At 40.1% G+C, this 13,474-nt stretch overlaps 1 protein-coding gene across 2 annotated transcripts in view; it reads left to right on the top strand.

Moving 5' to 3' along the window:
• Nucleotides 1-13,474, top strand: part of SNX6 (sorting nexin 6) — a 57,360-nt gene that overhangs the window by 30,922 nt on the left and 12,964 nt on the right. For both annotated transcript variants that reach the window (XM_070427861.1, XM_070427870.1), the window contains 2 exons: nucleotides 6,625-6,700; nucleotides 9,368-9,407. In XM_070427861.1, the coding sequence (XP_070283962.1) occupies nucleotides 6,625-6,700; nucleotides 9,368-9,407 (116 nt within the window). The remainder of the gene's footprint in view (nucleotides 1-6,624; nucleotides 6,701-9,367; nucleotides 9,408-13,474) is intronic.

The raw sequence follows: 13,474 nt of genomic DNA, 5'->3' as shown, positions 1-13,474 counted from the left end.
GTAAAATGGGAGGTATGCATACAGTACTTTGTATACTGAAGTATGATGGTTCTCTCTAGTAAAGCATTTTAGTGATTGAGTTCCAACTGACCTAGCTACTTTTTTCATAAGAGACCATTTTTACTTGAAAGAATGGCTGACAGACTATGATTATTCAGACTTTAGTGTTTGTTAGACATGTTCTTAAAAATTCACTAAGTGAGTCTGTCACTTTAAGGAAAACAACTGACAGTATTTGTGGACAATGATAAAAGTCAAGCTATTCAGCAGTAATTAGAAGTTCGGAAAACTTGTTTTCATTACCATGAGTTTGCATCACAATAATTAAAGATTTGTCTGAAATTCCATTCTTGATTTTTATATAAACTGTAAAAATGCTGTGTTCTTCCACTTGCTTCCATGGTGTGTTCTATTTTATATCTATTTCTCTATATCAATTATTTTTTAAATGCCAATAAAAATAATTGGTAAGGTTTTAAAAAAAATAAAGACTTGTCTGAGATTAATGATATTAGTGAATGATATTTTTTATATTGTATACTGAAATGTGTCAACTTTCAAGTATGTCAAGATTTGTATCATTTGTTGAACCGATACTTTCTAAATGCATGATGTTATAAAATTGTGTGTGTAAACGATCCATTCAAAATGCAAGGTAGGCTAATGGTTTTTAACAGCTTTATTGATGTATAATTGATATCAATAAGATGCAATGTTCAGAGTATGCAATTTGATAAGTTTTGACATATGTTTGAAATCATCACTACAATAAAATTAAATGAACATATCCATCACCACCAAAAGTTTCTTCGTGACCCTTTGCAATCCCCCTGTCCCACTCATGTATTGTCTCTATAGATCAGTTTGCATTTCAAGTGGAATAATACAGTATGGACACTTTATTGTCTAGCTTTGAAATTCAACAAAATTATTTTGAAATTCATCCATGTTGTGCATATCAATAGTTCATTACTTTTTATTGCTGAGTGGCATTCCATTTTATGGATATATTATGATTGTTTATCTATATAGCTGTTGGTGAACATTTGAGTTACTAGCTGTTGGCTATTGTGAATAAAGCTTACATGAGCCATTTTATGTAAGTACTAGAGGCCCGGTGCACAAAAATTTGTACACTCGTGGGGGGGAGGGTGTCCCTCAGCCCAGCCTGTGCCCTCTCGCAGTCTGGGACCCACGGGGGATGACCACTTGCTGGCTTAGACCTGCTCCCCGGGGGATTGGGCCTAAGCTGGCAATCAGACATCCCTCTGGCAGCCTGGCAGCCCTCAGGGGATGTCCACTTGCCAGCGGGGAGCAGACCTAAGCTGCAGTCGGACATCCTTAGCACTGCTGAGGAGGCAGGAGAGGCTCCCACCACCACTGCTGTACTGGCAGCCATCAGCCTGGCTTGTGGCTGAGCAGAGCTCCTCCATGTGGGAGCGCATTGACCACCAGAGGGCAGCTCCTGCATTGAGCGTCTGCCCCCTGGTGGTCAGTGTGTGTCATAGTGACCAGTCATTCCCAGTCCTTCTGTTAGGGTCAGTTTGCATATTACCCTTTTACTATATAGGATAGAGGCCTGGTGCACGGGTGGGGGCCGGCTGGTGTCCCGGATCAGGGTGGGGGTCCCGCTTGGGTGCCTGGCCAGCCTGGATGAGGGGCTGATGGCTGTTTGCATCTGGTCGCACCCCCTTCAGGGTGGGGGTCCCCACTGGGGTGGCCTGGCCAGTCTGGGTGAGGGGCTGAGGGCTGTTTTCAGGCTGGTGGGCGACTGAAGCTCCCAACCTCTCCTTTTTTTCTTTTTCTTTTTTTTTATTCTGGGATTTATTTACCTTCTATGGCTGTCACTGGAGCTGAGAGCCGGCTCCAGCTCTGAGGCCCGGCTCCAGCTTGAGGCCTTGGCTGCTGAAAGCAGGTATCTGGGGTTTGTTTGGCTTCTATAATTGAAACACTGTTGCAGCTCCAGCTCTGAGACCTCGGCTGGCTGAAAGCAGGTATCTGGGGTTTGTTTAGCTTCTATAATTGAAACATAGTTGCTTTTGGAGCTGTTGCTTTCAGCCTCAGAGCCGGCCGGGACAGGCGGGGAACCTTGGCTTCCTCCATCACTGGAGCTAGCAAACCACCTGCTTGCTTCAGCTGCGTGGCTGCCGGCCACCATCTTGGTTGGCAGTTAATTTGCATATCGCCCTGATTAGCCAATGGGAAGCGTATCAGAGGTACAGTTAATTACCCTATTTGTCTTTTATTAGATAGGATTTGTATAAACCTAGGCTTTCATTTCTCTTGGGTAATACCTAGAAAATAGAATGGCTGGGTCATGTGATAAAGTATAACTTATTTTTAAAATGCCAAACTTTTTCCCAAAATGATTATACAATTTTACATTCCTATCAGTGGTGCATGAGAGTTATTCTTCATCCTTGTTAAGAGGGATAATCAGGCCCTAACTGGTTTGGCTCAATGGGCGTCAGCCTGCAGACTGAATGGGTCCCAGGTTCGATTCTGGTCAAGGGCACATGCCCGGGTTGCAGGTTTGGACCCCAGTAAGGGGCATGCAGGAGGCAGCCAATCAATGATTCTCTCTCATCATTGATGTTTCTATCTCTCTCTCCCTCTTTCTTCCTCTCTGAAATCAATAAAAATATATTTTTTTAAAGAAGGATAATCAGTCTTTTTAATTTTAGCCATTCTAGTAAGAATAGTGGTGTCGTGATGTGGTTTTAATTTGCATATTTCTAACAACCAGTGATGTTAAACATCTTTTCTTGTGTAAGTCCTCCAGTTTTATTCTTCTTTATAATAGTTGTTTTGGCCCTGGCTGGTTTGACTCGGTGGATGAAGCGAGTTTCGATTCCCCAGTTGCAGGCTCAGTTCACAGTAGGGGGAGTGCAGGAGGCAGCCGGTCAATGATTCTCTCTCATTGTTGATGTTTCTATCTATCTCTCCCTCTCCCTTCCTCTCTGAAATCAATAAAAATAGTTTTTAAAGTTGTTTTGGCCCCTCTAGGTAGTTTATATTTTCATACAGATTTTAAAATCAGCTTGTCACTTTCTACAAAAATGCCAGCTAAGATTATAATTGGAATTGTATAGAATCTGTAGATCAATTTGGGGAGGATTGACATTTTAAATTGATCTTCTATACATGAATATGGCATACTTTCCATTTAGTTAGGTCTCTAAATTCTTCCAGCAATGTTTTATAGTTTCCATTGTACAGATCTTTTACATCTTTAGTTAGATCAATCCCTGGTTATTTCTGGATGCTTTGTAAATGTTGTGTTTTTTACCTTTCAGCTTTTGGTTGTTCTTTGCTAATGTGTAGAAATACAGTGTATTTTCAATATTGATCTTATATCTTGCAACCTTACTAAATAAATAAACTCACTAGTTCTAGTAACTATTTTGTAGATTCCTTAGTATTTTCTACATAGATGGTCATCTGCTAATAAAAATAATTATACTTCCTTTCCAGTTTAGATGCCATTTCCTTCTTTTCCTTGCACCATTGTACTGTACACTACCTTCCACTACAGTGCTGATGGAAGTGTTGAGGGCAGGCATCTTTACCTTGATCCTTATCTTCTTGGAAAAGTATTTGGTCTTAAACCATTATTTGTGAAGTTAGGTGTAGGTTTCATAGATGACTTTTTTTAGGTTGAGAAAATTCTCTTAAATTACTAGTTTTCTGAATGGTTTTTTTTTTTAATATATTTTTATTGATTTCAGAGAGGGAGGGAGAGAGAAACATCAATGATGAGAGAGAATCATTGATTGGCTGCCTCCTGCACACCCCCTACCGGGACTGAGCCCACAACCCGGGCATGTTCCCTGACCAGGAATCGAACCAGTCTCCTGGTTCATAGGTCAATGCTCAACCACTGAGCCACACTGGTCGGGTCAAAGTTTCCCTTTATAAAAGTTAAATTTTAGGCTTATGGGTTTATTCTTTTTTGGGTTTATTTGTTTTTTAAATTTTTGTTAATTCTCAAGGATATTTTTCCATTGATTTTTAGAGATAGTAGAAGAGAGAGCGAGAGACAGAGAGAGAGAAACATCTATGTGAGAGAGATACATTGATTGGTTGCCTCCTGTATGTACCCCGACCAGGGCTGGGTATCGAGCCTGCAACCAAGGTACGTGCCCTTGACAGGAATCAAACCTGGGACTCTTCAGTCCGCAGGCCGACACTCTTATCCACTAAGTCAAACCAGCTAGGGCTAATGTAATTTTAAATGATATAATAAAGTATAATGTAAGGATTACTGTTTCATTAGGGAATAAACACATTAAAGCCTTGTAAAAATACTGCTAGTATAAGTGGAAATTTTCATACATTAGGCAGTGTCTTGGATTTCATTAATTAGTACTATACTTACTATGTGCCAGGTATGTAGTAACATTTACTAACATATTTAATTCTCCAAATAATAATATGAGGTGGGTACCATTATTATCCCCATTTCCAGATGAGAAAACTGAGGCATAGACGGGTTAAGTGATATATATGCCCAAGGTCATGTAGCTGGTGTGTTTGGAAGATGGGGTTGGGTCCTAGGCAGTTTGGTTCTAGGTCCAGCCTCTTAACCATAGCATTCTACTATCCTTTCTCTGAACTAAATAGAAGCATCTGCTATATATAATCTTTTCTCAACAAGTGCATTGTCCTGTGCAAAAAGCCCTAGGAAGAGTGTTGTGCTGAAGTTTGGTACTTTGCTTCTAGTACCCAAGAGTAATGGTGGCACCATTTATCTAGCTTCCCAAGCTCCATAATTTCCCCTCCTGCGTCAGGTCTACTGTTTACAAATCCTCCCTATTACATTTCCTAAATATCATTTAGCTTTGTTAGTTCCTCTGTGCTCTCACTGTTCCCACTATCTTGATCCTGGCTCTCAGTTTCTAGGTTGATTACTCTGTTTTCTGTTCTCTGTACTTCTAGTCTTTATTCCAGGAAGCAGTATTATTTTTATTTTTATTTTTATTTTTTTTTTTTTGAGAAAGAGAGTGGAAGGGAGAGGGGAGAGAGAAACATCCATTGGTTGCCTCCCAAAACTGATCCGACTGGGGCCAGGGATCGAGCCTGCAACTGGTGTACATGCCCTTGACCTCAATCAAAACCAGGACCCTTCAGTCCACAGGCTGATGCTTTATCCACTGAACCAACCTGGCTAGGGTAACAGTATTTTTTAAAAAACTAACATACTTATCAGGTTGATTTTACCACTACTATGATTGTAAAATGTTTAATAACACCCATTTCTGCAAGACCAAATACAGACTTTATCATGGCTTACAAAAACCCTTTTTCCCCAAGATGCTTCCAATTTATTTTTTCATCTTCAACTCTATCTACTTTCCCTCTGTACTCTTCAGTGCCATAGTCCTAGAAGGCTCTCTGAATATACTATGTTCTTTTATGCCTCTCAGGCCTTGATCCATGCTCTTCCCTTTTTATTTGAAACTAGAGGCCCGGTGCATAAAATTCGTGCAGGAGGGGGTGCCCAGCCTGCACCCTCTCCAATCTGGGACCCCTTGGGCGATGTCCAACTGCCAGAGATCGGGCCTAAACCAGCAGTCGGACATCCCTCTCACAATCCTGGACCGCTGGCTCCTAATTGCTCGGCTGCCTGCCTGCCTGGTTGCCCCTTACTGCCTCTGCCTGCCTGCCTGATCGCCCCCAACTGCCCCCCACTGCTGGTTTGGTCACCCCCAACTGCACCCCCCCACCACCAGCCTGGTCACCCCTAACTGCCCCTCCTGCCGGCCTGGTTGCCCCCAACTGCCCCCCCTGCCTGCCTGGTTGCCCCTAACTGCCCCCCTGCTGGCCTGGTCACCCCCAACTGCCCCTTCCCCGTTGGCCTGGTCGCCCCTCACAACCTCCCCACTGGCCTGATTGTCACACACTGCCTACTGTTCAGTTGTTTAGTCGTCCCTCACTAACCCCTCAGCCGGCCTGGTCGCCCCATGCAGCCTGCTGTCCTGTCATTTGGTCGCCCCTCACTAACCCCCCCTGCCAGCCTGGTCATAGGCAGCCATCTTTGTGAGGGTGTGAGGGTTAATTTGCATATTGCCTCTTTATTATATAGGATTCCCTTTCTTACACATTACCTAGTAAAGATTTGCTCATCCGCCGAAACCAGTTTGGCTCAGTGGATAGAGCGTCGGCCTGCGGACTGAAAGGTCCCAGGTTCAATTCCGGTCAAGGGCATGTACCTGGGTTGCGGGCACACCCCCAGTAGGAGATGTGCAGGAGGCAGCTGATCAATGTTTCTCTGTCATCAATGTTTCTAACTCTCTATCTCTCTCCCTTCCTCTCTGTAAAAAATCAATAAAATATATTAAAAAAAAAAAAAAAGATTTGCTCATCCTACAAGCGCAAATTTATTCTGTAGTGTCTATAAATCCGTCTCTGACTTACTCAGGTGAAATCATCTGTTTCTGTTGCTCCCTTAGTAGTTTGTACCTCCTTCTAATGTAATATTCATCATATTGTATTATAGTTTTTCTCATTTCCTTCAGTGGACTTCGGCTATCTCCTATTACATACACATTGTTTGGCAGGTAGATGCTCAATATTTTTTAATTAATGAATAAATATATTAAATTCTTGAACCTTTTTCCACAGGTGCTGCAGACGATTACAATAGAATTGGTTCTTCATTATATGCTTTAGGAACTCAGGATTCTACAGATATATGCAAGTAAGGATTCTGATTTTTAAAAAACAGTAAATATAGCCCTAACTGGTTTGGCTCAATGGATAGAGCGTCAGCCTGCGGACTGAAAGGTCCCAGGTTCGATTCCAGTCAAGGGCATGTACCTTGGTTGCGGGCACATCCCCAGTGGGGAGTGTGCAGGAGGCAGCTGATCGATGTTTCTCTCTCCTCAATGTTTCTAACTCTCTATCCCTCTCCCTTCCTCTCTGTAAAAAAATCAATAAAATATATTAAATATAAAATTAAAATTAAAAACAGTAAATATAAATAAAACAAAATTTTGTTGGCAGGCTGGACACACACAATACTTCAGACCCAGTAGACATTTTAGAATATTTTTCTCAAAACACATTGATAACAAGGAGCTTTTCTAAGTCCGTGTCAATTTTTAAAATCTGGAAAATAAAAATGGACTTTAATGTATGTATGTTTTAACTTTACAAAGTTTCACTTGATGAAAATGGGCTAGTGTGTGTGTGTATAAGGGTGAGATGGAGAGATAGACTTTATGTCAAAATATTCTTAGGTTTTGATAATGTTTATTATAAATTAAAAATGCTGTTTGGAATTACATACATGTATTTCATAGAAGGCCATATTGACTCTTTTTTTTTTATTTTAGAGAGAAAGAGAAACATTGATGTGAGAAACATTGATCGGTTGCCTCCCGCATGTACCCTGACCAAGAATCTAATCCGCCACCTTTCAGTATACAGGATGACTTTCCAATCAACTGAGCCACACCTGCCAGGGCCAAATTGACTTTGTTTGTTTGTTTGTTTGTTTGTTTTTTAATCCTCACCTGCAGACATGCTTAAAAAGAGGAAGGGAGGGAGGGAGAGAGAAAGAGAAACACATAAAAGTGAGAAGATAGAAACACTGATTGGAGGCTGCCTTTCATATGTGTGCTGACTAACCATCAACCTTTCAGTGCACAAGACAGTGAATGCTTAGCCAACCGAGCCACTCTGTCTGGGCCCAAATTGACTTTTTTTTTTTAATATATTTTTATTGATTTCAGAGAGGAAGGGAGAGGGAGAGAGAGATAGAAACATCAATGAGAGAGAATCATTGATTGACTGCCTCCTGCATACCCCCCTACTGGGGAGGATGGAGCCCACAACCCGGGCATGTGCCCTTGGCCAGAATCTAACCCGGACCCTTCAGTCCACAGGCCAACGCTCTATCCACTGAGCCGAATCAGCTAGGGCACCAAATTGACTTTTAAAGTGATATTTAATGCTATTAGTTTGCACTTTTTAAAGAGGCTGGCTATTCTAGTTTTTATAATTTAGTCAATGTTAAGGCAGTCAGATGAGGAAGGTGTTTGCATGTTAGTGTAACGTCACCCTCTGGAAGTTTGCCTACACATGCCTTTACGGTATGCTAGTTTTTCACTTTAATTTTAATCTAATGGGATTTAATTTTAGTTGCTTCTACAGTATTGTTTTAACCCAACTCTTTAGTGAAAAATAATTCACTTCTTTTTAAATGTTAAGTGAGAAAACTATGTTCATTGTTCATGCCTTTCTCTAAACCACATCCTTGAACTTTTCCTCTAACGTAGTCTCTCAGTAAACATGTAAGATCCAAGTTTTTCAGCAAAGCAAGGTACCATAGCTTACACTAATTAACATGCTGCCTTCCCAAAGAGTTAGTTCTTAATTCTTTGATAACAAGAAAAAAAGGGCAACCTTGCCAAGTGTTATCTGACAGAAACCTGTCAAAGCAAGTTCTTTGAAGTAAAATGACGTTCATAAAATTGTGTTTTAGCTTTCAATAGTATTTGCCCTAATCCAATTATAGTGCCATCTATAGTTACATATTTTACAGAATACCCTTTAGTAGTTTTGCATTGGGTTTTTCTTAGTTGGTGGTTAACACTCATGAGAGGCTGTTTAGTTAAAAGTGAAAGTGAATTCTAAAATAGAAGTTGGTTACTGATTTCTGTTGTTTTTCAAAACAAAGCAGCTCTATTTGAAAATGTTTAAAACATAGCTATCAGCCCTGACTGGTTTGGCTCAGTGGATAGAGCGTCGGCCTGTGGACTCAGGGGTCCCACGTTCGATTCCGGTCAAGGGCATGTGCCTTGGTTGCGGGCATATACCCAGTGGGGAGTGTGCAGGAGGCAGCTGATCGATGTTTCTCTCTCATCGATGTTTCTAGCTCTCTATCCCTCTCCCTTCCTCTCTGTGAAAATCAATAAAATACATATATTTTTAAAAACATAGCTATCAGATATCTTCAAAAACTACTCCAACTTCATTGTTTTCCATTTAAATCAGCCTTTTGTCTCTTTGGATGTGATTGTTTTGTACTTCTGTAATAATGTGAAGGTATGGGTTTCATTTAGTATTATGGAGCATATTACTAAAGAATAGCAATACAAAGTTTTTAGGTTTTATTGTATGACTTAGACTGTTATCTAAAAATGGGAAGATTTTCTGTAACAACAGATTTCAAGTAGTTTGTTATGGGTGGAAGTACAAAGATATTTTTGTTAAATGAAGAAAATAAGACCATTAAATATTACTGTAATGAGGCAAGAATGTTCATTATTCATTTGGTTTGGGGCATTATGTATTCTCTGGACATTTGAGAAATAGAAAGTTATTTAAAAGTAGCTTCTGATTAAATACTTTTCTCTTCCAGATTTTTTCTCAAAGTTTCAGAACTGTTTGATAAAACGAGAGTAAGTACTGTTACTTAACCTTTGATAATCCACACCTCTGCATACAGCTGTGCTTAACTTATTTACCTTTATTGAGGAAGAAGAGTTGTGCAACAGATTTACATGTGAAAATTGGAGAGTTTTTCAGGAAAGTTGGTTTTTGTTACAGCCTTTTGGTATTTATGTAGATGTCTGCATTCCATCAGAAAACATGTTTATCAGAAGACTGGGTTTATTTTCATGAAGAATGACCCTTCCCTGGGACTTTGTAAGCTAGAAGAAAGTTAGATTCATTGTACCTTGACCAAGACTATATTGCTTTTGATCCCCCTTGACACATTGATTTAAAGTGAGTTGTATCAAATATACAACTGCAACCCTAGCTGGTTTGACTCAATGGGTACAGCGTCAGCCTGCGGACTAAAGGGTCCTGGGTTCGATTCCAGTCAAGGGCACATGCCCAAATTGAGGGCTCGATCCCCACTAGGGGGCATGCAGGAGGCAACTGATCAGTGATTCTCTCTCATCATTGATGTTTCTCTCTCTCTCTCCCCCCCTCCCTTCCTCTCTGAAATCAATAAAAATATTTTTTTTAAATGATATACAGTTTAAAAATATACACACACACACAACTGCAGAAGGTTTCATTCATGGTAGTAGTAATTTAATAATGACATAATCTTGGTTTTCGAGGATTGGTCCTAGATATAATATTTAACATTTTTATCACTTGATAGAATAGTGAAAATGTTTATTAGATGATTAATAGTATTTAGCTGAGAGTGGTAGTGTCTGGTCCATTGTAGAAATCTGATTTCAACATGACCTTTTTTTTTTTTTTGAGTTTTTTAAAAAACTTTTATTCAGAAGATCTATGAAAAGTACAAATGAACAAAGGAATAAATTAATGTAATTTTGTTAAAATGTTCATAATTAAGACTTAGATCTCATAAATTACTCTCAGTTTCATGTGAAACGATTTGTAGGACACCAAGAAATGTTGCTGTTTTGCTATACCATGCATTTCAGTGGTACTATGAAGTGCATGGATTCAAACGTGGTTATTATTTTATGAATAAGAAATAGCGTCAACATGACCTTTTTAATTGAGTGATAATGTAGTAGAGACGAGTAAAAGAAAAGAAGATATTCTCTCACAAAGGAAAACGTTTTTAAATATATAAATGTCGTTATACTGAGGTCCGTATAGCCCATTATTCTGCCCTTGCTATTTGTACAAGTGAACGTTTTCTAGGAAGATAGGTTTTTTTGTGTGTGCATTTACATCATCAGAATAGGGATCTGTATCAAAATAGCCTTATGTCAGATCTTTTTTGTTATTGTTAATTCTCACCTGAGGATATTTTTTCATTGATTTTTTTTTTTTTTTAGAGAGAGTTGAAGGGAAGGAGAGGGGCTAGAGAGAGAGATACAGAAACATCAATGCGAGAGGGACACATCCAACAGTTGCCTCCCTTGCACACCCCAACCATAGGCAGGGGTCAAACCTACAATCCAGGTATGTGCCTTTGACCAGAAATCGAACCAATTACCCTTTGGTGCGTGAGCCGATGCTCTAACCACTGTGCTACACCGGAAAGGCTATATGTCAATTCTTTTTTAATATGTTTTTATTGATTTCAGAGAGAGAGAGAGAAACATAGATGAGAGAAACATTGACCAGCTGCCTCCTGCATGCCCCCTATTGGGGATGGAGCCCGCCACCCAGGCATGTGTCCTGACCTAGAATCGAACCAGCGACCTCCTGGTGCATGGGATGGCACTTAACCAACTGGACCACACCGGCCTGGCTATGTGTCAGTTCTTTTAGAAGCAGATGTCAAGATGGGATTAGATGTGCAAGAGATTTATTGTGAGGATCAAAGAGGAAGGAGCGAGAATAGACCGGAAGAGCCTACAGACCATAATGCAGGTCTACACCTGTGAAAGAAGAGGGCAGAGGAAAGAGGACTAAGTAGGAAGAGTTCCAAATTGTAGCAGAGTTCTAAGAATGTTCCGTCCAGGTCAGAGAGGAGGACTCTTTCAGCCAGAGTTGCCCATTAAAGGAATTCTGCATCAGGCAGAAATGGACTGGCACTACTTCCTACTGTGCCTTGTCATTGTCTGGGTACAGCCGAGACAAGAAGGGGAGGATGGTAGATTGCCTTGGTACGAAGCTGGTTCTGGATCCAGAGAAATTGCAGTTGAGACTACCAGTCAACTATGCTCCTTGGAGTAAGCAATTTCTCTTGAAGGAGATCTGAGTGGTGCATTTCCATAGCCACCACAATCCTTATTTCTTTTAGTATTTGTATGGTATTCTGGTTATTCTTGCTGTGTAACAAAGCATCCTGAACCATTTTATTATTGCTAATGAATTCTTTGGGTCAGGAATTCAGAAAGGGTACATCCCTGATGGCGCGCTTCTGCTCCATGGTGACCTCAATAGGGAAGATACGAAGGCTGGGGACTGGAATCATCTGAAGGCTCTTTCACTCATGTCTGGGGTTGATTCTGGCTGTCAGCTGAGACTTCTGTTAGGGCTATTAGCTGTAACACCTACACATGGCTTTTCCAAGGAATTGTTGAGGCTTCCTCACAACACAATGGGTAGGTTCTGAAAGTGAGAATCCCAGCCCAACTGGTGTGGCTCAGTGGTTGAGCATCAACCTATGAACCAGGAAATCATGGTTCAATTCCCAGTCAGGGCACATGCCCAGTTTGCTCACTCGATCCCCAGTGTGGGGCATGCAGAAGGCAGCCAATCAATGATTCTCTCTCATCATTGATGTTTCTAGCTCTTTCTGTCCCTTCTCTCTGAAATAAATTAATTAATTAAGTGGGCATCCCTAATGGTGGGAAGTGGAAGCTGCTAGTTTAATAAGACCTAAGTCTGGAAACTGCCACAGCATCACTTCTGTGTCAGTCAAGCAGTCTCAGAGCTCAGATTCAGGGGAAGGGCACATGTCTTACTTCTTAATGTAAGAAGAGCCTTGTTTAAAAGCATCCAGCATCCATATAGCACAGTGATGGCGAACCTTTTGAGCTCGGCGTGTCAGCATTTTGAAAAACCCTAACTTAACTCTGGTGCCATGTCACATATAGAAATTTTTTGATATTTGCAACCATGGTAAAACAAAGATTTATATTTTTGATATTTATTTTATATATTTAAATGCCATTTAACAAAGAAAAATCAACCAAAAAAATGAGTTCGCGTGTCACCTCTGGCACGTGTGTCATAGGTTCTCCATCACTGATATAGCATGTAATCTCAATCTGTCTAAATTGATATATCTCCATCATTTTTGGATATTCTTTGTATCTATGCTTTTATCTGTTGGGTTACAAAGTTTACTATGTTTATTTCTCCATAAAGTAATATTATTTAGAAACTTCAGAACTTTGTATTGAAGTATATTATACATATAGGAAACAGCACATATCAGAAGTGTACTTTTCAGTGAAATTTTTGTTTAACCTTTATTGTTGAGAGTTTTACAGATGTCTGCCCTTTACCTCCCAACCCACCTGGTTCCCTCCCCATCTCAGTGAAATTTTACAAATTTAACACATCTATGTAATGAACACACAAATCAAGAAAGAACGTTACCAGCAACCCAGATGCCCTTCCTAGCTACCAACTCCTATAAGACTAACCACTATCCTAGCTTCTAACAGCATAGATTAGTTTCATTTTCATATTTCCTATAAATGCAGTATGCATTCTTTTGTGTCTAGTTTCATTTAGTCAATATTATGTACATAAGATTCCTCCATGTTGTTACATGTAGGTGTATTTCCTTCACTCTTACTACTATATAGTATGCTATTGCAAGGATATACTTAATTTATCTGTTCTCCTGTTGGTAGAGCATTTGGATAGTTTCTAGTTTGGAGCTCTTTACAAATGGTACTGCTAAGACCGTTCTTGTATATCTTCAGTTGAACATAGTGCACTTTTCTGTTGGGTGTACATAACTAGAAGGGGAATTGGTGGGTCCCAGGGTATCCATGTGAAAAGATTTTGTAGATACTGCCAAACTGTTTCTGAGTGATTGTAACAGTTTACATTCCCACCAGAAGGA

The sequence above is a fragment of the Myotis yumanensis genome, unplaced genomic scaffold, assembly GCF_028538775.1.
Source record: "Myotis yumanensis isolate MYYU_CA2020_CCGP unplaced genomic scaffold, mMyoYum1.0.hap1 SCAF_1, whole genome shotgun sequence".
NCBI lineage: Eukaryota > Metazoa > Chordata > Mammalia > Chiroptera > Vespertilionidae > Myotis > Myotis yumanensis.
This window is presented reverse-complemented; position numbering and strand designations above follow the sequence as displayed.